Raw genomic sequence first — 23881 nt, 5'->3', positions numbered from 1 at the left:
TTGACAGAAAATAGGATGAGTATTGTGTTTGTTGAAGTGTATATATAGTGAGTATATATGTTGTTAATTGCTATTATTAAATGTTGTTATTTGCTGTTATGGAGTGTTATGCTGCTGCGTTGTATTTTTTTTGTTGGTGATTTGGCATGAAGTTTTCATAGGCTACACTGACCACCCTGTTTTATGGAGACCCACTTGAATATTTCTGGCCTCGCCACTGCTTCAAACCAAACTATTATTTAAAAAAAAAAAATCAACATCTAAACCTCTGTTAATTCTCAAAAAGTCTTAACTAGTTAGTAAAAAGTGAAGCTGGTAATGCGGTTTGTGGAGTTGTTTAATCCTCTGCTGAGATCATGCTAAATATTGAAATCTGTGCGTATATTGTTACAAATATAGAGGGATTGTCAACCCAATTTCACAAGGTGTGTATGACCTACATTTTAGCATTTTTTAAAAAAAAGATAATTTTTTAGGAAGTGTAAGAATTGAGAAATTAGAAAATGGCGGGCAGTCTGGTTGAGGAACGACCACTCCCTGAGAAGACAAAGGACCTTCCTGGAAATTAACATTTGACTCTCTCTTGAGAAACTAGCATACCCGAGTCAATCACCTCCCCTGTGTCATCTCAATCTCACACTGAGATCACCAGATATTCACCCAAAAATCGATATGGTTTAATGTGAATAATTATCATACGTTTTATACATGTTTGATATCATTTGAAATGTCTCAGTGCAACTGGTGCAAAGGTCTCATCCCCAAAGAAGTAAAACAAAAGGTAATAAAGTTCGGGTTTAAAGATAACTTGCACACAGAGGAGGGTGTGTCTTCCAGGCAAATGGCCTCCCGCTCCCAAAAGGTGTAAACTCTGAATGCAAATTCCCATTGTTAGCAAATGTTTCAATGTGAAAGAAGTTTCTGTCTGTCTGAGTACTTAAGGAAATGCAGCGAGAGGCTCAGGGTGATTCTGTAACTCAGATCAGCCCATAATGTTGAAGGACCTCAAAGACTTCAGCATCATGTATTTTCTAATGTCAGGTTCGATTCTTTTCTCTTTATTCCAGAGCATTTGATGTTTTGTATTTATTATCTTTGAACTGATTATGAAATTGGCATGATACATTTACCTGACATAAATTGTTACATTTGATTTTATTCTGACTGACTCTGAAATTTGTTTTCCCAAGCAGATTAAACCAATTCGTATGTTACCGCAAGACTGTGTCAGATTAGTGACGACTAATATTTGGCACTAATTCAAGTGCACTTGGTTTGCAAAGACAAGAAGTGAATTTCCGTTTAGGTCAGCAAAAATGTTGCTTGACCAACCTAAATTTGGGTGTGTCTTACCTCTGTTTAAATTAATGTTACTTTAGATAAGTGTACGTGGGAAACCACGGCATGGCCAATCCAAAGCTATTATAAGAGAAGTAAAGTTGGTTGACTTACATCTATAGTAGTGGTCATACCTCTGCCTGAAGCAAACGTTACCTTAAATTCAAGTGTATGCAATTCCATGGGGGCTACACCAAAGTATCTTTCATTGTGTAAGCGTGAATGCGACCATCTCAGGTATTTAGCCAATTACCTCTTTTTATTGACCGAAAACTGACGAGTTTGTGATCGTGAGACCCATGTTAAACAGAAGGCGTGAGGACCTCTGAGAGCGACATAGATTCCTAATGAACGAGTAAAATATAAAGTAAAGAGTTAAACAGAACAATCAAATGTATTACTAAACTATATAATTGACCAATAACCAATTGGCAATCTAACTTAAATTTGAGGTCATGATAAAATGGATTCAGATAAGTTTAATTGGAACTAAATTACTTTAAAGACAGTAACGCGCAGAGACCTTTGAACCCCGCCATTGGACAGATTTAGATAGGCTTACAGAAGAGATAGGAAGAGAATTAAAAAAAAATTAATGAAGTTCCAAGTGCCTAACCAAATGGAACACCAATCACCATAATGGTGAGTTCAAACTAAAATATTTTGGTGTGACCTTTACTGACTATTTACCGGTAAGATCCTCAGACGAGAAAACCAATCACAATTGAAGAATGGAAAGAGTGTGTCAGTGAAGGTGGTTATGAATGTGTGTAGAGGTGTGTTAGTTACAGGATCAGAGAATGACACTGTTCCTCTGTCATAGTCCAGATCAACTCTTAAACGCTCAAGATCCTGTTCAACATGAAAACCAGACCCAGTCAGTCCATTCTGATGGTACCACACACTCCAGACATCAGTGTTAAAGAAAACACCTCCCTTCCTCTGGTTTGATGCTGTAGTTACTCCAAGACACCAGTATGAACTCTCTTTGACCTCCACATCCCAGCTGTGTGTTCCTGAGTTAAAACCCTCTGAACCCAGAACAGAAAGAAAGTCAAATCTCTCTGGATTATCGGGAAGCGATTGTTTATCCCAGCTGTATCTCAAACTGGTCAGATCATCAGACAGGGCGAGAGATGGATGAGCAGTGTTTGGATCCAGAATCACAGGAGCTGATGAGACACAATCAACAGATGATTTTATTTTGATGTTCATATAAGGCCTAGGCGATAAAACGGTAAAAAATGATGTTCATGATGTTTTTTTTTTTTTTTTTTCCTTTATTTATTTCACCAGGAAATACCCATTGAGATTAAAAATCTCTTTTGCAAGGGAGACCTGGCCAAGATAGGCAGCAAAATTACATCACATCATTACATACGTACAAAGACACACAAATGAAATCCAATTATGCACTTACAATGAAATCTCAATGAAAACATTGACATGTGAGGGAGTCCAACTCAAAGCATCTCATTCTTAACTTAAAAACACTCAACGGAATCAATTTACTAAGTTTTATGTTCATGAAATGATTCAGAGAACTGCTCTTAAAAAAAAAAAAAAAATGTTATCTTAAGAACAATATTTGCCCTCTGGTCCTCTTCGTTTGGGGGTCAAACTTGGCATGTACAGAGGCTTTTACATTTTCTAATGTAAAAGCCTTGAAATTTTACTTTTTTTTTCAGGAAAACTAATGTAATATATTTTTGTTCAATAACATTTTTTTATTATTATTTAGAATTTAGAGAGGATTTTATGATACTATGCATATGCAATATTTATAAAAAATGTATATGCTACTTTTCCTCATTGAAAATTAGACATTTTTATTTGAGACATTTCATTTAATTTTTAGTTGAGAATTTTTTTTAGTTTTTAGTTGAAATGTAAAATAATTTTTCAATTAAAGCATTATTCCATGCACTCAAAAAAATTATATGTTGGCTTTAATTAACTTTTTTATGTAAACAGGTTCCACATAACGTCTCGGTTACGTATGGTAACCCTTTTTCCCTGAGTAGGGAACGGAGACGTCTCGTCGGAGGAGTTTCCAACGAATTGGGATCCCGCTAGGGAGACCAATTGCCTTCGAGTGAATTAAAACGAGCCAATGAACATTGGCATGCAAGACTTGCATTCCGCGCCCCGCCTGTCAGTGCGGGTATAAAGCGGAAGCAAGCGCATAGACAAAATGCTTTACGCTGAGGAGCCGAACGGAGTCCAGTCCTCCGCGAGGGTACAGCAAGCATGGCGACGGGACGAGACGTCTCCGTTCCCTACTCAGGGAACGAGGGTTACCATACGTAACCCAGACACGAGAGGTAGTAGACCTGGCGCCGGCGATCTGCCTCGCCTGGCGCCGGAGGGGTGATGGAGGAACTCACGAGGTTAACCGTTTGTTGGGGAACCAACGGAGCAAAAAAGACGCACGTATCCGGCCCCTGGGGCGGGAATGGCGTAGCAAGCCGACATACCTAATTCCTCGCGCTACTGGCCGTAGCGAGTACACGGGAGGAAACCGGTACAACACGGAGGCTATAAAATCTAGCGAACGTGTTAGGTGTCGCCCAGCCCGCAGCTCTACAGATGTCTGTCAGCGAGGCGCCTTGAGCCAAAGCCCAGGAAGCAGCAACACCTCTAGTAGAGTGAGCGCGCAACCTGGGAGGACAAGGCTCACCCAGAGACTCATACGCTCTGGTGATAGCATCCACTAGCCAGTGGGCTAACCTCTGCTTGGAGACGGCCTTCCCCTTCTGCTGGCCTCCGTAACAGACGAAGAGCTGATCTGAGGTTCTGAAGCTTTGCGTTCTGTCGATATAAACCCGCAGAGCGCGGACGGGACAGAGAAAAGCTAGGGCTGGGTCTGCCTCCTCCAGGGGCAGCGCTTGCAGGTTCACTACCTGGTCCGCAAAGGGAGTGATAGGAACCTTCGCCAGCAGGGCGTTGATCTCTTTCCTCAAGACAGGGGCATCGACGCTCCGCACACGGGTGAAGTGGATGCCCCTGTACCTGGGAGGCCAGCGGGCAAACTGAATTGCATAGCCGAGCCGGATGGTATGGATGAGCCAGCGGGACGGCCTCGGAAGCGCTAGCCAGGCTTCGAGAGACCGTACCAACAAGCCCACCCGGACCACCGGCGCACCCCCGGAGGGGCAGCGAGGTGGAAGACAGGGACCGGACTCCGGAGGCATTGCTGCGGCCGAGAGAGGGGTCTGAGTGTGCGGGGCGACACCAACCTGTTTCCACCGGGGGGCAGACAGCAGGGAAGGCCCGGAGGCGTTCGGCTGCTGGCTGACCCGAGGCGAAGGAAGGAGGGGAAACGAGGAGCGAGGCCCAGGGGCGTCGAGTCCTGGTTTCCGCACCTCCTTGCCCAGCGAGAGACGAGAGTGACGAGGCCGTAGCGGTGTCACTGACATCTGAGCGCTGGGGCGAGGGGAATGAGAGCGGCGAGGCAACGTGGCGGCGCACACTGTCATTCTCCTCTTGGACGGAGGAGACTGGGAGCGGCGAGGCAAATGAGCGTTGACCTGGACTGCCAGTCCCGCCCGTGAGTGACCCAGAGGAAGTAGAAACTGCTCTTTTATTGAAATTTTGGGTATCGCTGACCGACTGGCCAGCGGCGGAACAGAAAGAAAAGGAAAACAAAGATTCTCCACCCAGCCCTCCTACGGGGGAAGGAGATGTGCAGAGGCACCCTCCCGAAGAGCAGCTCCGACGTCCTCTGGGTCGCCCGTCTCAGGGTCGCTTACCTCTCCTCTTGCTGGGGGGCTTCGACGAACCCCGAGCGGGCTGGGCACCTCTCTTGCCAGCACGGGCCGCCCCGAGAAACCAATCGTCGAGCCGAGAAGGTTCGGGACGCGGTGGAGGGTTCCACACGAGCCCGACCTTCTCGGCCGCCCGGGCGAGCAAAAGGGTCATCTCCGGGTCCGGCTCGGACAACACTACCACACCCGAAGGGGGCAGTGCAGCCGGGTCGTCATCCCCAGAAAATGACCGATCTCCCTCCGATGCAGCGATCGACATCTGATCCTCCGGCGGAGCCCTGAAGGAAACGACCGGGACCACACGAGATGGCCCAGCGCGCTCCTCCCGGGGCTCCAATGGCAGCGATGCAGAGGAGTGGGAAGCCCGCGGGGGTCTTTCACCCGGCGGGTCATTCCTCACTGTAACCCTTAGACTACCAATGGGATTAGCCGAAGTAGCCTTCTTCTCGAGTGAACCAGAAGGAGAACTAGATCGGGGAATCTCCAAAGGGACTTCACCTCGTTGGAGGGCTCTTAGTCTCAGTCTCAACACCGCGATGGTCATGCTCCCACAGTGAGAACATGACTCATTCATAAACGCTGCCTCAGCGTGCGCGAGGCCCAAGCACGAGAGGCAGCGATCATGACCATCAACCAGAGGCAGAAGTTGACCGCACCCAGAAACACACGGATGAAACATCATCCTGAAAAGGACGCGATCTTCACCCGTGTTGCTCTTTCACAGAAAAACACTCTCTTAATTGTGCTGAAGCACACAGGGATAACCGCGGCAACACAGCGGGGAAACTGCAAGCCCGCTGTGCGCACTCAACCGAATACCAGCTGTGACAACAGCTCTTTGAAAAAAAGGCAGATCGCGTGAAGCAGCAGCTGGCACCCGGGAGATCGCGAAGATCGCTGAAGCGCCGTCACACCAACACAGAGAGGTCTCGGAGAAACAGCAGACTCGTTGAGCGTGAAGACAAACACAATCTTGAAGCTCATCACTCAGAGGACACTACCGGTCGACTCCGAAGGTAAAAGCATTTTGTCTATGCGCTTGCTTCCACTTTATACCCGCACTGACAGGCGGGGCGCGGAATGCAAGTCTTGCATGCCAATGTTCATTGGCTCGTTTTAATTCACTCAAAGGCAATTGGTCTCCCTAGCGTGATCCCAATTCGTTGGAAACTCCTCCGACGAGACGTAGGAGTTCCCTAACGAAAGGGAACTGGGTTACGTTAAAGGTGCTCTATGTAGCTTTTCTTCTAAAATGAATCCTTCTTTATTGCCTGTGTGTGAAGGGGTTGTAATCACACATTGCAATGATCCACTTGTCGGTTTTGCTATTACCTCTGAAGGCCAATATTCATATTTATATGTGAAGTCTCCGGGTCGGATTTACCGCGAAATCCAACGGATGTGACGTGCATGTGCGCTCCCGAGCCTCTCTCCTTATACAGTCTATGCGACCGACGGCACTTCAGCTAACGACACGGAGTCTGATAACACCCCAAAACGACCTGCCTCCAGCACAACACAGACTCCAACACAAACTCCACAAAAATATAAAAAACAAAAAAAAGTTTTATCTGCTGAAGCTCGTCAGGCCAAACGTGATTCTGATCGACTCAGGACGAAAACACGGATCAACATCGGCAGAGCTTTTGAATTATTAGTAAACTCTAATGAAATAGCAAGGTAAACTAAATGAGACATGAAATGAATGCAAAAGACTGTTCCAGGATAAGAAAAAGTAGGTGCTTTAGGATGTATACTTGTTTTATGTACTAGATCTACTGTCTAACGTTACTCTTCCCACTACTATCATATTGTTTATAATAAACATTTCCAGACACGTTCAGTACAGTAATGTTACTTCCTACTGTCTTACTGTTACACTGACATTGTTCAGTCTAGTTCACCGTTTTCGTTATCATATTATACATTCACCTATGTTGACATTGCTGATTGTGAAAGATACACGAATAGTTAGTGAAATGCCTTATGCTAGATAACATCACATGTCGGCTAAATGCAGTCAATGTAACGTTATCATGGTACGAGCATGGAGCATTAGTTCAACGTCAAGCTGATAAAAGTAGCCTATTATTGTAACGTTGCAGTGGGAGTTTACATGAGTTTCCAGCATGTTGTGAGATGCTTTCGCCGTTGCATTGAAAGTCTCCGTGTGGCCGGTAGTGAATGCTCGCTCTTGAGATCGCACACGCACACGCACACGAGCACGAGAGCTCTTGTTGCAATCTGAAACATCACCACTAGAGGCCGCTAAAAAGTACATAGAGCACCTTTAAACAAACATAATTTGTTCATGTAACTTCAACATAATGGAGTTAAGTAATTTTAAGCGACCCAATTAAACTCTGAGCAGAGTGTTAAATGAACACTGAAGCAGTGTTAAAGTTAATGAGATAATTAAGTGAATAATTGAGTGATGATTGAGCATTATTAGAGACACACCTGATGTTAACAAGCAGAATCACTGAAAACCGAAAAAATCGCCATTATGGTGATCAATGTGTGTTTTAGTTGGGCTCTTGACCCTCACATCATTTACAAAATTAATGGAATGCATAGCTGATATAAAAATTTGGATGGCTAGTAATTTCCTACTACTTAATTCTGAAAAAACTGAGATTCTAATTATTGGCCAAAAAACTTCCTCACTTAACCTAGAATACTGTCTAACACTTGATGGTTGCTCTGTCAAGTCTTTGTCGTCGGTCAGGAACCTGTGCTCTTTGATACCAATCTTTCATTTGAAAGACACATTTCTAGCATCTGTAAAACCGCATTCTTTCATCTTAAAAATATATCTAAATTACGACATATGCTTTCAATGAAAAATGCGGAACAATTAGTTCATGTGTTCATAACATCAAGGCTAGATTATTGTAATGCTCTACTGGGTGGTTTCCCTGAACACTTAATAAACAAACTACAGCTGGTCCAAAACGCAGCAGCTCGAGTTCTTACCAGAACCAGGAAGTATGACCATATTAGCCCGGTTCTGTAAACACTGCATTAGCTCCCTATTAAACATCGTATACATTTTAAAATATTGTTGATTACTTACAAAGCACTAAATGGTTTAGCTCCGCAGTACTTGAGCGAGCTCTTAAAGCATTATAGTCCTTCATGTCTATTGCGATCTCAAAATTCTGGCCAGTTGATAATACCTAAAATATCAAAATCAACTTCTGGCGGTAGATCATTTTCCCATTCAGCACATAAACTTTGGTACAGTCTCCCTAACATTGTCCGGGAAGCAGACACACTCTGTCAGTTTAAATCTAGACTAAAAACACATCTCTTTTACCTGGCAGTCACATAGAACATTATACATTTCTATTTTTCAAATCAGTTAAATGATTATTAGGCTGCATAGATTAGGTCAGCCGGAACCGGGGACACTTCCTACAACATCCAATGTACTCGTTACATCATAAGAAGAATGGCATCTACGGTAATGTTAGTCTTTCCATTTATTCCGAGGTTTACTGAAGTCAGCCGGATCCGGCCGTATCTAGAACAGACGGTGAACCTGCGCCTTGACACGACCACAACGCATCCCTGAAATGCCAGCCTCATCAGCCCTGTGAAGGCCTCATGGACACCTCAACAAACTCGGCTCCATACCGGCGTGATGACTCCAACCTCCAACCAGATGGAACCACCTCCAACCTTGCCACTGTTGCCTTGGCTTTTGGCTTGCTTAGTTGGGGACATTTAAAATTCAACAATATTATTGATCTGCATTACTTCAGGTGGACGATGACACAATTTTCTTCTAGGAACAAACTTGTTGTATTATTTTCATGTTACTGTGAAGCTGCTTTGATACAATCTGTATTGTAAAAAGCGCTATATAAATAAAGGTGACTTGACTTGACAATAGGTATAGCTCTATATAAAGTGGATAATAAATTCTCTAGTGGTTTTTGGACATAAATACTTATTTTTATTAAGCGGTTGATATGTATTTATACTTAGACATTCTCAAAGACCACTTGTTGTCAAGGTTTAGAATTTTTTTTTTTTGAAATGTTGATTTGAAGTCTCAATTTTTGCATTAATTTTACTAAAGTCAAACCTGAACACAGAGGAGGACATTTTGTTACACATAACATCACAATCCAATAAAATAAAATAAAAACAAGTATGCTTTATCATAGCTTAATCAATCTAGGTCTGTCACACCAGTTAATTTGTGTGTATAATAGTGTGTGTGTGTGTGTGTTAAATTACTGATTTTTTTTCACACATTTACAAAAATTTGCTTTGTGTTATAGTAGCTCTAGTTCATATTTTTTTATATATATATATATATATATATATATATATATATATATATATATATATATATATATATATATATATATATATATGTATGTGCGTGGGGGGCGTATTGTTCTGAGGATGAGGAAGGATGAACCCAATAGCAGACAGTAGTCAAGGCAACACGATTTATTAAACAAATAACCGGGAAAACAAAGCCCACGAGGGGGCAAACAAGACAGGACTATGAAGACTATTGGCGCTTTTCCATTACCAGTACCAGCTCGACTCCACTCGACTCGCCTTGGCTCGCCTCGACTCGGCTCGCTTTTCGCTCCGTTTTCCATTGCAGAAAGTACCGCCACAAATAGTACCCGGTCGTCATAGCGTCGCATTTCGTTCCTCGTTGCCCCATCAAGCTCTCGCTGGATCCTCTCTTCGGCAACCAAACAAAGGAATGTCTGCACCTCCTCGTTTGACCACGGCGTATTCTTCCGAGTTGCCATAATAATAGTAGTAAGTTTAGTAACTATCTCTGGCCAAACTTTTTAAAAATGGCGGGGTTATTCTGGATACTCCATCTGGCGCGTGCAATGATGACGCAGATTCTCTGTGACCAATCAGCAGTCGGCATTGTTTTCACGTCACATTTTAGTATCGGCTTAGCTCGCCTCAGCTCGCTTAGAACCTCGCCGGAGGTGGTACGAAAAAAAGTACCCGAAAGCAGGTACAGGTACAACTTTTACACAGTGGAAAACCAAACAAAGGCGAGTCGAGTCGAGCCGAGCCGAGCCGAGCCGAGCCGAGGCGAGCTGGTACTGTGTAGTGGAAAAGCGCCATAACTAGACTGAGACAGATAACTATAGGGACACAAATAACCTTTACAGGCAATAGCGCAACAGGACTAAAACTCTTGACGAGATACTCACAGACTCTGACAAAGGTTTGACAAGGATTAACACTCAGGTAACAATCACAATGAACCGACAAAAGACAGCAGATACAAGAGGATTAAATAGGGAACACTAATGACGAGGACAGGTGAAACTGACTAGACAATAATCACAAGACGAGGATAACAAGGGGGCGGGGTAACGAGACGAGACAACGCAAGCACATGGCCAAAACAAATGGCCATGTGCTGCACATGAAACATGGGTCTGCCATGATCCTGCCACAAGACCAGTGAAATCAAAGACAAGATGGCAGAATCATGACACGTATAATGTGTCTATTTTCATATTTTAGAGTGTCACCCCTTCATTGGTGTGCAGAACAAAAAAAAAAATTTTATACCACCAAAAGATTCTCTGAATTTATTTTATTTTATTTGTATGTCGGTCATTTTTGACCACGAAGAAGCCAAGTGTGACATTTTTTTTTTTTCACGACTCTTTAACATATCCGAATCATGTCCATGATTTTTTTGTGTGATCAAATAGCTAATGTGACAAGTCACCAAGTGTCAACCCAATTCGATTAAGCAAAAAAAATCTTAAGAATTGACTTTGGGAGACCAACATTTTCTTAGTAAATCATATTCATTAAATTCCTTGATCATATTCATGACATACCAGAAATATGATGATATTCACTTACTACAAATTATATTAAATAATCTAGTACTTTTGTGTCATAAAAAACCTGTCCACCTCTGCGTGATTTCCAGTGTGTGTGTAACAGCACAGATTTTCTGCAGACTCACTGTTTTGGACGATGTCCTGCATCTTCTTCCAGACTCTGAACGGCAGGTTGCCCAAGTATCGTGACACATGAATCAAAGCTCCAGAAGCCATCTGTGGATCCGGCTGTAAGATCTGGAATCTGGAGGAACATTCAGGAGTCAGAACTGCAGTGGATCAGAACCAGAGAGACCAGAGACACCAGCAGATCACTCACCTTTCCATTGAGACTGGAAACTTCTGCAGAACAAACACACCATTTATCATCAAGAACTCGATCAATCAATCAATCAATCAATCAATCAATCAATCAATCAATGATGTGAAATCAGACCTTCAGAAAGCAGACGTCATTGGCTCTCATCATCTCCTTCATGTCTTTGATTGCGTGTGAAAGATCTGAGATATGTCTGTCCATCTCCTCCAGCTTCTCCTTCATCATCTGCTTCTTCTGATCCTCTTCCTCCCTCAGTGCAGTGATTGTAGCTTCTTCTTCATCTCTGAGAAACTGATGAAGCTTCTCAAACTGCTGTTTAATCTGATGCTCTGTGTGCTCAGCGTGAGACTGAAATCAAAATCACTTTCACATTAACTTCAAGGGTCAGGGGTTAGTTTATTGTAACACTGGATTAATGGTAAAATACTGGCAACTACTGTTACTATTAGCCTACTATAAAATACTGTTGCCCAGCAATTTATTGTTAATAGTACAGTTCTTTACTGTAATCTACTTTACAGTATATGTTGTTGTAAATATGACACTAAATTAAAGTTAATTCATCCCATTTGCACACCGACTGCCTTAAAGCTGCAGTCCGCAGATTTTCCTCTGTCGCCATCTCTGTTCGAAATCTGCAATTGCAGTCAATCGCGGAATTATCAACTTTACGTGAGTTGTACCTCGGCACGGCACAGCGCGGATGAACACAATGTTTTGAGGAGAATGTGCAGCTGTCAGCCGCCCGCCGGGTGATACTGTCATTCGCAATCACAGATTCTACTTTTGGGAAGAATGACCAACATAAGAATTTTCACCCTAAAATGTCATCTGAACAAGTAAATAACATCGACTTTTGTTCTGACCAACTAACTGAAAAAAAAAAGCATTACAGTAAATCGCGCTGATTAAATCTAACGATCGTTTATCATATCACGTCAAACCGTGCAAATTATACTTTGTTCTCAAATTGTTAATGTTAACAACATCAGTATTGCGTGACTACATTTAATGTCCTTCCAATATCTATCCTTGTTTTCGCATGGGCCGGTTTCAGTCTCTTTTTCCAAACTGTCAGTCCAAAGTCTTTTGCATTTTACAGCGGGTGAATCTCTAGTTGTCACTGGTGATTGTCGTTTGAACCTTTCTGGATCCGCCATGAAATTAAAAAGTTGAATTATATTAAGTGCTGTGAGAAAAGGCAATAAATCTCCACCTCCAACATCCTCACACGCAATTTAGCCTACTAGCCGAGACTCTTCTTTATGTGTACAGATGTGACGTAATGATGCAAAGACATGCTCGAATCTCCCGCGGAAATAGTATAGCTAAGGCAAGCAGATAGTTTTGAACACTGGCTGGTAATGTACTTGCTCAAAAATTTATTTTGGATATTTTTAACCCAAAAAAAGTTACGGACTGGAGCTTTAAATTGATATTTATAATGTGCTAATAATGTGAACATAGTATTACTGTGAACTTATTTATTTTGAGTTCACTAAGAATACTTTAAGTAAAGAGATTTGCATTGCATCAGCAATTACACAATCACTGCCTGTTAAATAAAGCAACATGCAGCATAACATTAATGGTTCTTGGTCTTTTGCTGGACTGAAGCATAGGCTCTACTCTTCAAAACTATGGTGACACACAAAACTCAACAGAAACCCTTTAAAACCCAACAGAACATTAAACACTAACAGAACTCTTCTATGTGCAAAACATAAAATGACACTCCATTTCAGCATTTACTGTCATTTTATTGAGTTCAAATAAAAAAAAATCTACTAAGTGCAAGGAATATCTAAGTGAAATTAACTTGTTTTATTTCGTATATTTGACTCTTAGGGTTTTACAGTACATTAGTGTTCGTGGGTTTGTCGTTTTATCTTATACCTTTAACCCTTTCAACCCCACAGGAACATCCTGTAGTGTCCACACTACAAAGAGTAAAAGTATAATTTATGCAGTGTTTCAATGAGATAATAAATTGAATATGTAAGTGATTTTTGAGCATTAGTGATGAACACCTGCTGTTAACAAGCAGAATCGCTGAAGGAAAGAGGAACATAAGAACAGAAAAAGAGAAGAGACGAGCAGAAACAGAACTACTACAACTTACTTCAAGCCATTACACATTATTTAAACATAAGTTTGACTTAATTCTTCTCTTTTTTCTGTTCTTGTTTCTGTCCTTCAGTAATTCTGCGTGTCAAGTGTTCATCAGTGTCTGAATTCACTCACTTCTGTTTATTCACTATGTCAAGTGGATTCAATTAGTGTACTAGGGAACAGTGAATGAGGCTATAGGGTGTAATTTGGAACACAGCCACTGAGTGTCGACTTTGAGTGCTGTTAATTCACAGTATATTCCTGTAAGCTATTTTCTTGAAAACGACAAATATTACCAGAAATACATGGTTTTCTATGGTATATTACTGTTTTGATGGAAAATGGTATGTTATTGTCAGAATGTGGCCTTTTTTTGCAGCAAGGTTTTACATTGTACCTTTTGGCACAACCATTACTCCAACGTGCAACTATCCCTCAGATGAAAACACAGAAAGTGAGCACTAGCCAATGGGATTAGCACTGGCACATTAGTCCCACCCACTACTGAGTAACCATGCTGACAGAGGCATCCACGCTTGATCATTGTCATATGTGAATGACTGCGAACATGGGTGTGTGTGAATATATTTTGTTTCAATATAGAAATGCAATTATGTTAGTATCAAATTTGTGAATATGTTAAAAGAATCAATCCTCACCTTGATGTGGCAAACTGTTTTCTCCAACTCTCCTTTAATGTTTTCATTGTGTTTGAGTTTCTCTTGTAAGGACATCAGTGCAGTATTGAGCTCCTCCTAGAATTTAAAGAGAAAATCTATAAGATAACAGACTTTATTATGATCTTATACTATATAATACATAAGCTTTAACAAGTGTTTATCCTCATCTGTAAAACTGTCTTACCTTTAAAACTGGAAAAACTTCACAGATGGGTCTGAATGTGTGATTAACATGTGTCTGTGAATCTCTGCACACTAAACACACAGGCTGTTTGTCCTCCAGACAGAAGAGTTTGAGTTTCTCACTGTGTAAACTGCAGATCTCCTCAGACACTGATGAACGCCTCTCATCTCTCTCCTTCAGGAACGACTCACACAGGTTCTTTAACACAAGATTACATGGAGGATCATCTCTTGAGGATCTTCTCCTGCAGACAGGACACTCCTGAGTGTTCCTGGTTCTCCAGAACTGTTGAAGACACTCTTTACAGAAACTGTGACTACATGACAGAAGAACAGGAGCCATGAAGATTTTATTACACATGCGACAAGAAAAATCGTCTTCAGATAGTGAAGCCATTTTCTCTTAGATCTCCAGCAACCTTCACTTTCTGAATCAAGGTCTCAAAATTAACGTTTCAAAAATGAATAACCATGAGAATCACAAATATCTATGTTAAGAAACAAACATAAATCCTTGTTGAAAGTTTTTCTTCTTCATTCTTCAATGACTACTGCTTCTTTAATGCTTTTGTCAAGACAAAGTCAGTGACAGAAAGGAGAAATAAGAAGTCAATCTTTTCCTGGTAAGTGTTGTAAGAGCCTGGAGTTGCTCAATCTTTCCCCTCATACTGACAAGTTCCTTTTCTGCTTAAAGTCTACCACAATCATTCCTGTTCCACAGAAAGCCATGCTCTCTCATTCCCTTTTATGTTTACATGAGCAGGTACCCAGCATAATCTCACATCTATCCTAAGCTTCCACAGTCTAAATAAACTTTGATGAATTAACATTAAATCTTCTCTGTTAGATTTCATATTTTTAATACTGTATGAAGCTGCTAAAGGGTCAACACAACAAATCACTTTGTCTGGTTTCACTTCCTCCACCCCCTACAATAATCGCCATCATCTCTGCCGTATAAACTGATAATTGATCAGATAATCTTTTCCCAATACTTACATTAAATGTTGGTTGGTATGTATATTCCTATGCCTACCCTCTTTTCTTGCCCCATCATTTTTACCCAAAATCTTCTTTCTGATAAAAGTCTAGGACCCAATTATAAAACCTATCTCAAATTCCTATCTTATTTAAATTAATTAATAACATGGAGTCATATCATGGAGTCATACACAGTAAATTCCCCGGTGTTAAATTAACACCACTCTGTGTTTATATGGGAACCACCAGCAGGGTGTTAAAACAGTGTTAGAGTTAATGAGGACAGTACCTAAGAGTGTTACCGTTTTTTCTTTTTTTTTGCATTCTCAGTGTAGTTCAAAGAATTTCTTAAAAGTTGTTCTGATTCAAAAACTTTATTTCTTTCTTTTATTCAAACTCGTCACAGACATCAAGAATCAGCCTGTGAATCTCCACAATGGTGACAATTGTAAAACATGTTGCAGTGCATTATGGGTGGCACCAATCAAAACTCATTCATGGTTCCCATCATGCTTTGCTGCATGAATAAATAATGAGCTTAATTGTCTTAGTAATTTCCTTTATTCTTACTATTTTTTTTATTTTTGCTGTTTTACATGACTTTTTAGTAGCTTGTTTTCTTGTGTTCAGAGTTGATCTGTTTATCTAAAAATGCTGTTTGTCACCATTGCTGAGATTTATACGCTGAATCTTGATGTCTGTGTGTGCCTACATGAAAGATTTTGAAGTTATGTTTTTTTTTATCAGATTGACTTTAAAGAAATTCTGTGGAAAATTATAAACATTACTGTACAACAGGGGTGCCCAACCCTGCTCCTGCTGATCGACTGTCCTGCACAGTTCATCTCCAACCCTAATGAAACACCCCTGCCTTTAATTTTCAAGTGAATTTAGCATCCTTTTTTACACTTTCTATAGTCGTGTTCTCCTTCGAATTTAGCGCACCTTTGTCTCCATTTACATTGTTGTGCTGTTTGTCCCATTCTCTGACATTTTAGCGTTTGTGGAATATATATTCCCTAACTTTGTAGTTACTTCATCCCATTTGGACTTCAAAAGGCATTATCTTTTCAAAAACAAGTAGCACAGACAAGCAATCTGTTTTAACACCACTGTTGTTCGTTTGGAGTCTTTTAGCTTCTAGTACTTTTCTACCTTTTTATCTCATTCTTCACATCCTCTATGGACATTTCCAGCGGTACATGTGAAATCACTCTTCTTGATTTTGCAGCCATTCCTGGTATGTGCACTTTAATCTTTCCACCCCCAAGGTTATTAATTTGCAGAGTCATCTCCTGCTGCTTCTTATTTACTGTTGATATTAGAATTATTCTATTACTCAGCAATTTAGCATATATAATTTTTTCTCTTTTCCTCAGCGATTCTGCTTGTTATTATCAGGTGTCTTCAATAATCAAACAATCATCACTCAATTAATCAGTTAATTATCTAATTAACTCTTTAACACTCTGCTGGCGGCTCCCATATAAACACAAAGCAGTGTTAATTTAACACTGGGGATTTTGCTGTGTGAGGAAGAGTTGAGAATACTGTGTTGAGGTAAATATAAATACGCTTGAAATAATCTTTGTATTTTCACATTTTTCTGCACTGAAAAAAAAATTGAAGTACAAACCGCTTTAAGTCAGAAATTGCTAGTAGTTTTCGCAAATAATTACAATGAAACCACAAATAACATTGAAGTAAACACACTTTTTTTTAAAGTAGAAAGATTAAAATAGTATTTTATTGTAAAATGTTATCAAATCTTTGTTTTATCTACAACTTTTTACAATGTGTAAGGAGCACCAACAGTGTAAAATATAAATGAATGGATTAAAAAGAAAATTGTTTAAAAACCCCACCCACCATCAGTTGTTTTTCAGAACATCCGTGATATTGTGAATTGTTAATCAACTGAAAATGAGGAGCACATTTCTTCTGTTGAGTCTTCTGATTGGTGCTCAGACCTTTCATATTCTACAAATGCCAAACTCTAAAAGTCATCAGGACATCACAAGAATGGCCATCCTACGTGCGACTGAAAAGGTCTGCGAGAGTGTTGACACAGCCTTCAAACCGGTACGAATATATGTATATATTGTACAGAACAATGATTGTATTTTGTTTTTAAAGTTAAAATAGACATAAGCTTCTATCATAATATTCAAACTGTTTGATAGCAGAATAGGTCAGTTTTACTTTAAATTGCATCAATGTTATAATTCTATTTATGTAATATACTCCTGGTCACCTTTACTGTTTAAGACTGTTTAATGCCCTATTTAAGACAAGATTTCACAGAATCCCAACATGTTTGATTTGAATCATTTTGATTATCATCATCATCATCAAAAAAAGGGAATTATTTCAAAGACTATAGATATACAAAGATGGTGCACTCATGAATGGGAGAAAGTGCAACATGCAATATGGTGGAATAATGGTGCGTTCACGTGCTATGGAAAATATGATATTTTCCACTTGTGAACTGGTATTTACCAGTGTGTTGCGTTCAAGTGCTTTTGTTGTTGTAATGTGGTAAAAAGATGGAGATCCAGACCTGTTATTTAGCTAAAACTATTTTAGATTGCTTAAGTCATCTGCTACAGCAAGAAAATGATTTATCAAAACTCAAACGGTAAATAATATGCTGAATATTTTCTAGATCATGAATAGTACATGTTTTTACCATTCACGACTCTCGCGTTGCTCTCCGCCATTTTGAAAAGGTCAAAGGTTATCTCATCTCGTGCATCAAAATATTCTACAAGCTGCCCAGTGGAAAATACCACATGAGGGGGTGTTCATGTGCATTTTCCACGTCGGCTTTTGGTATTTACCATAATTACCATAGAAGGCTGGACTACTGGTGTGTTCACGTGCTAAGTAAAAGAGCCAATCACTGATTGGTAAAGTCACTGCAGCTGCCGTTAGAAGCTCTGGTTGCTATTGAAACAGTCAAGCTGCGTCCGAAATCTCGTACCTACTGTCCGAGTAGGTACTACATTTGTATTTGAACTTACTTTGTGGCAGTTAAAGTATGTTCTATATAGCATGAAAAGGTGAAGTATGAATGTAATCCGGATGCACTACATTCCGCCATGTTATTATTACGTGACATTATCATGTGACCTACCAGCGACAGTTGCGTCCTTTCACCTACATTTATAAATCCTCTCCTGTGGCCTCATAGGATAGTAAAGTGTCCATCGAATGCACACTTCAGAATCTCGCCGGAAGTAGTAGGTCATCCGGGGGCTTTAACCTAGTTTTTTTCAAATACTGACCTCCTACTTTCAAATATTTTGACCTCCTACTCTGTTGGCGTACTGTTTTTCACGCAGTGTTCTGAGACGCACGCTTGCGCATTAGCTTGGTCCAGTCTAAAAAATGCAATGTTTTGTTGTTTTTGTCATGATTTAAATGTTTGAGAGATTTCAGATAGTCAAGTTGTCAGATTTCATTGGTGATTTCAAATATGAAATTTGTTCATAAGCTTGGAGTAGGCAATGAACATATAGTAAGAATGTGTGTTTGTTTTACTTTCTTGAACACAGCCACATCCACTGGACTCAAAGACACTGGCAGAGGCCTGCAATCGAAAAGACTTTGCAAGTAACTTTGAAACAGCCATAAGAACGATCTCATATTACAATGTGATGAGAGATATAGCAAATATTCCTGGTAATCATCCGGAAGAACATTTTGACAATGAACTATTTCAGAAGGGAAAACAATCAATAACCAGTCGAATTAAGGCTATCACAAAATACATAGAAAAATATCAATTTGATGACGCAAGAGAGGAGCTTGGGAAAGTCCTCCATACTTTACAGGTGAGTGAAATCTGCATCATTGCAAATATGAAATAGAAGTATTAATTTATTCAATCAATATGACCAACAGATTTCAGTTAAACTGGAGAGATAAAGATTGATTTATACTAAATTGATCATATGAAATGAAATTTTGAACATCTATTTACTCACACTTGTGTTGTTTGATAAATGAAAGGATTTCTACAGTCACAGTGACTGGATTGAGCTGAATTACACCGATCCCTTCACTGCCCTGATCAATCCAGAAGAAAACATACCCAACGCTGCAAGTAAGTGTGTGCGTGTTTGCTTCTGAAACATGTAAAGCAATCAAACATTTTAATTTTTCTCCCAGAAGAGGACATGGAGACATGTGATGACTTTCCCAATGGACTTTCTGAAAATATTAAGGAAAGCATTATTAAGGGGAAGTTTCTGACATCAGGATACGCTCTAAAATCCAGACCAAAAGGTAAGACTTTTAAATTACAGGTGTAGAATCGAGTGACATTTACTGAATGAACTACACAGAGTGCAAAGTTTCACATTAAGCGTTTTCTTAAAGGGGTCATATAATGCCATTTTTGTACAAGTTAATATGAATCTTTAGGGTCTAAAATGAAAACATTGTAATATACTTTAATTCTCATTAGTATTGTAAGAAAACACTAATTTTACCTGGTCAAAAACAGCTCTGTTTTCAGCACGCCGTTTCAGTGCATATGACTTTAAATGATCATGAGCTTTGCTCAACCCGCCTCACTGTTCTGTGGGGCGTTTTGACCAACGCACGTGGAGTGTTGCCTTGACAACAGTTGAGGGTATATTTTGGAGAAAGAATGGCAGTGGGAGTCTCTGAGGACACATCTGTGCAACCGTATCAGTTTGAACCGGAGTCGGACCCGGAAAAAGATGACGGCCCGAAGAAGTTCGACAAGTAAGGCTCGAACAGGACGTTTCTGAATGGTTGGTTAACGTAATGTCACTTTGATCTATCTTTGTATGTACTGGCAGGATAGAGTAGTGAGATACGAACGCTAACTTATGTGTTTACTGATACGTTAGTTCATTGACAGATTGATGTTACAGCTACAACTTTTTTTCGCGATTTGCAAAGATTAATATAAAGGTTAATAAAACTTTACACTCACTTCTTCTGGAGGTGCAGCGGGGACACGAATAGTTGGTACCGATTCTTTTTTCAGGAGCAGCTTCTTAGCAAAACCAACTTTACACTGACCCTCTTATATAAAGCAGTCTGCTGAGAAATGATTCGCGCAAACATGAAAACAGTGACGTTGATCGTGGGGAATATTCCCTTCGAAAACAAACTCAGCCACTGCGTATTCAGCGGTTCGGATTTAGGAACATTAAAATGACTGTGTTCGTTATTACACCCAAGAACAGAACACCACAATCGCTTAGACGCCATTCTGCTCCAGCGCATCAACAATGACGGACTATGATGACAGCTCGCTCAGGGCGGGGGTGTGTTGAAACGCTGCTGTCAATCAACAATCGTGGGAGGGGCGTCCGACAGTGTGACATCACAAAATCGAACGGCTCAATTTGAGGGAGGGGAAAACATATAAGGAGATTAAAACAAAAACACTGGATGGATTTTTATCATTATATGATGGTTGTGTACAGGCACTGCCAACACACATTTCAGTACAATCAACTTGTAAAAGTGCATGTACCATTATATGACCCCTTTATATACCTCAATATACTTTGACTGTGTTCATATTCTGGGCTCATCTGCTTGTTTATACACATTAATTAATACCTTATTTACTATAAGGTCTATACTGAATATCACTGTCTTGATGTCACAATCTGTTGTGTTTTCAGTTTTATTTTCAAGGACTTTGTTTGTTCTTCATTTCCTGTGTTTGCCTTTTTTCATCCATTGCCATGGTTACTCATTGTTTCATTGATTACTCTTACCTGTTTCTCATCTGTTCTTGTCTATACATTCCCCTCAGGTTCAGTCCCTCGTTGTCTGTGCCAGTGCACACTGTTGTTGACTTTCTCTTGTTTAGATTACCTTTGCTGTCAGTTTATACTCTTTTGTTTTGTATAATAAAAAACAACGTTGCATTTTAGATCTGCTTTGCCTCGCATCATCTTCAACCTCAGCCCACTCGTGACACTTAATATCAAGGAACATTTACAATAATTTTTTTTTTTTTTTTTAAACAATGGGTTTCTATAGGAGGAAAAGGTTAACGTGATTTCATTTTGACAGGAAAGTGCAGCCATGGAGGTTTTGCTGATTATCCAGATGGTATAAATAAGGATTACAGTGATTCCAGTCACGGTTCACTCCATAATAAAGCTGCAAATGTTTCCATTAATGCCAGTGTGCAACTGCTGGGGAAGATCTGGAGGAGCTTGAAAAAGGACCCAGCTCTCAACTTCTTCAGGTGGAGGATTGATCAACTTTAAAGAGTTGAAATCTTTTAATGATGACAATTCAGGCATTCTGAGAAGTTCTCCTTAGAAACAGCCAATTAATGATTTAAAAAATGAAGTCTATTTACCTTTCTATCTACCTTTACGAAGTTAGTTACATTATATTAATTGACAATCTGTACAGACTTGTTACTTGTTACTGACTGTCTTTGTTTCTTCTTTCTCAGACTTATGGGGCTTCATTCAGAAAAGCCAAAGAGTGCATGGAAACCTCTAATTTCTTTCTTTGACTTCAAACTGAGATATCCGGATGCAAGTGAGGATGATTATGTAGAGGTTTAATGCCAGTGTGCGAAACGGCACATTTAACACGTGTGCATTAAATAATGTTTTCAAATCTCTGTTTCCTGTCATCCATCTTTTTCCTCGTGTGATCCGTGGGTAACACTTACAATAATAGTACATGAAGAATCATGTACTAATACCTGAATTAATAATTACTTTACTATTAACTAATCATGAGTTAAGACATGTAATGAGGAACTAACCTTAACTACGACATGCATGAGTCATATGAATTCCTGCTTGAATATACCATATTAACTACACGTTAGTACATGCTTGTTGTTAATTAATGTATTAATTAACATTTCGGGGTAAACTAAATCAAACTTGCTCTAGTCTAGACAATGGACACATTTTGTGGCCCAAAAGAAGAGCAAGAACCCTACTGACTAACATCCAACTCCATTATGATATAAAGATAGTGAGCCAACAGAGGTGGAAAGAGTAATAAAATATTCTACTCAAGTAAAAGTACTACTGCTTCAATGAAATTTTACTTAAGTACAAGTAAAATTACCGGTCTAAAAATCTACTCAAGTAAAAGCAAAAAGTAGCTCATTTAAAATTTACTCAGAGTAAAAGTTACTGAGTTAATTTTTTAACAGCGGGGGTGGGGGACTCTCCCGTGTAGGGTTGTAATGGTAGGAGATTTTTACAGTATGATAACGTCTCAGAAAATATCACGGTTTACAGTATTAATCAATTATTAAATAAACTGTATTATTAAATTATGGTTATTATTATTATTATTATTATTATTATCATCAGTTAAATTAATGAAACAGGGTTTTTTGGTTGAACAAATGCTTTTAATTATAACAAACTTGAAACCATTTGTTTGTTTTGTTTATTACAATTTCAATAAAACATGTCTAATCAATTCAATTCGATAATTGATAATGAATTAGATTAACAACTTATTTTTAACATTATTTATTACAATGTTCTAAACAATTCAAGTTTGTACTGTTGGGTTACTTTTGAAACATTTGATGAAACTGAAATTTAAAAAGAAAAAATGTAAATTAACAATTTTTTGCAAAGATAAAGGCCAAAATTAATTGCAGTTAAATGTTAACAAGGTCATACTCAGGTATATTTAGGCTAAAAACAAAAAAACAAGAGTAACACAAAAAATCTAGCTTGTATATTTTTGTTACTTTTGACCCACCCGTGAGTTACTTTTGTCCCAACTGACGGGGTCAAAAGTAACATGAGCAGTCTTAAGGCCTGTTCACACCGGGACGAATTTCACGCGCGATATTCGCCGACGTTTAACGCCTCGTGACTAAACAAAGGGCGCCAATGTGAGTGTGCACACCGACACGAAAAACGCCACGCGTAAAGCGTCATTTTTTTTAAAAACGCCTCGGGTTAGTTTTTTTAGTTTGACGCGTGTCTGGAGCTTCTGAAGTTACAGTAAAACAAAACTTGGGGGCGCTCAAACACAAAACGGTCTTGCCGAGCACACATACGTAACGGCGAAGAAGATATACGCCAAGATGCGTCTACACCAAGCGGCAACCTCCCTTGCTGCGTCCCAATTCGCATACTATCCGTCCTAAATAGTATTCGAAAATAGAATTAGTACGTCCCAAATCGTAGTATGTTGAAATGAGTGTCCCAAAGAGACCCGGATGGTCTACTATATCCGGTCAGAATCCGAAGTGCAGATCGATGCGCACTCTAACGGCTGATATTGCCCACAATCCCATCGCGCGTTGGACGAGGATTCGGTTAGAACTACAAACACGAATGAAAAGTGTTCAAAAACTACAGACATGGAGGACGCACGAGTCCGGCGGTTGTGTAGAGAGGTTTAGATAAAGGGGTTTGAGTGATTAATTATCAGTATCTAACCTGACGAAAATGTATTTATTCAATGTTGTCCACATTATATTGCATCTGCAGCAGCATTGTGAACTTTTGCAAAGATACGTTTAGCCATTAACTTTTAAATGCATTATTATATTCAAATTCCAAACACATGAGGGGAGTCTCCGCATGAAAGACCCATGACTGGCAGATGAACGTGCGACAACAATTCTCTCCGAAATGG

At 39.8% G+C, this 23881-nt stretch overlaps 2 protein-coding genes across 2 annotated transcripts; one reads left to right on the top strand and one right to left on the bottom strand.

The window, feature by feature from the left end:
• Positions 1 to 2013: 2013 nt before the first annotated feature.
• Positions 2014 to 14656, bottom strand: LOC130106310 (nuclear factor 7, ovary-like). Its single transcript, XM_056272380.1, has 6 exons — positions 14259 to 14656; positions 14054 to 14149; positions 11400 to 11630; positions 11283 to 11305; positions 11089 to 11207; positions 2014 to 2510 (listed from the first exon to the last, which is right to left on the bottom strand). Exons 1-6 carry the CDS (start codon positions 14652 to 14654, stop codon positions 2014 to 2016), a joined length of 1362 nt encoding a protein of 453 aa, XP_056128355.1. The 5' UTR covers positions 14655 to 14656.
• Positions 14657 to 17260: 2604 nt separating this feature from the next.
• LOC130106307 (von Willebrand factor A domain-containing protein 7-like) lies at positions 17261 to 21851 on the top strand. Its single transcript, XM_056272377.1, has 5 exons — positions 17261 to 17320; positions 19256 to 19349; positions 19415 to 19531; positions 21311 to 21488; positions 21705 to 21851. Exons 1-5 carry the CDS (start codon positions 17261 to 17263, stop codon positions 21817 to 21819), a joined length of 564 nt encoding a protein of 187 aa, XP_056128352.1. The 3' UTR covers positions 21820 to 21851.
• The last annotated feature ends 2030 nt before the right edge of the window (positions 21852 to 23881 follow it).

This window comes from Rhinichthys klamathensis, unplaced genomic scaffold, assembly GCF_029890125.1.
Source record: "Rhinichthys klamathensis goyatoka isolate OS25496 unplaced genomic scaffold, OSU_Roscu_1.1 h1tg000336l_1, whole genome shotgun sequence".
Lineage (NCBI taxonomy): Eukaryota > Metazoa > Chordata > Actinopteri > Cypriniformes > Leuciscidae > Rhinichthys > Rhinichthys klamathensis.
This window is presented reverse-complemented; position numbering and strand designations above follow the sequence as displayed.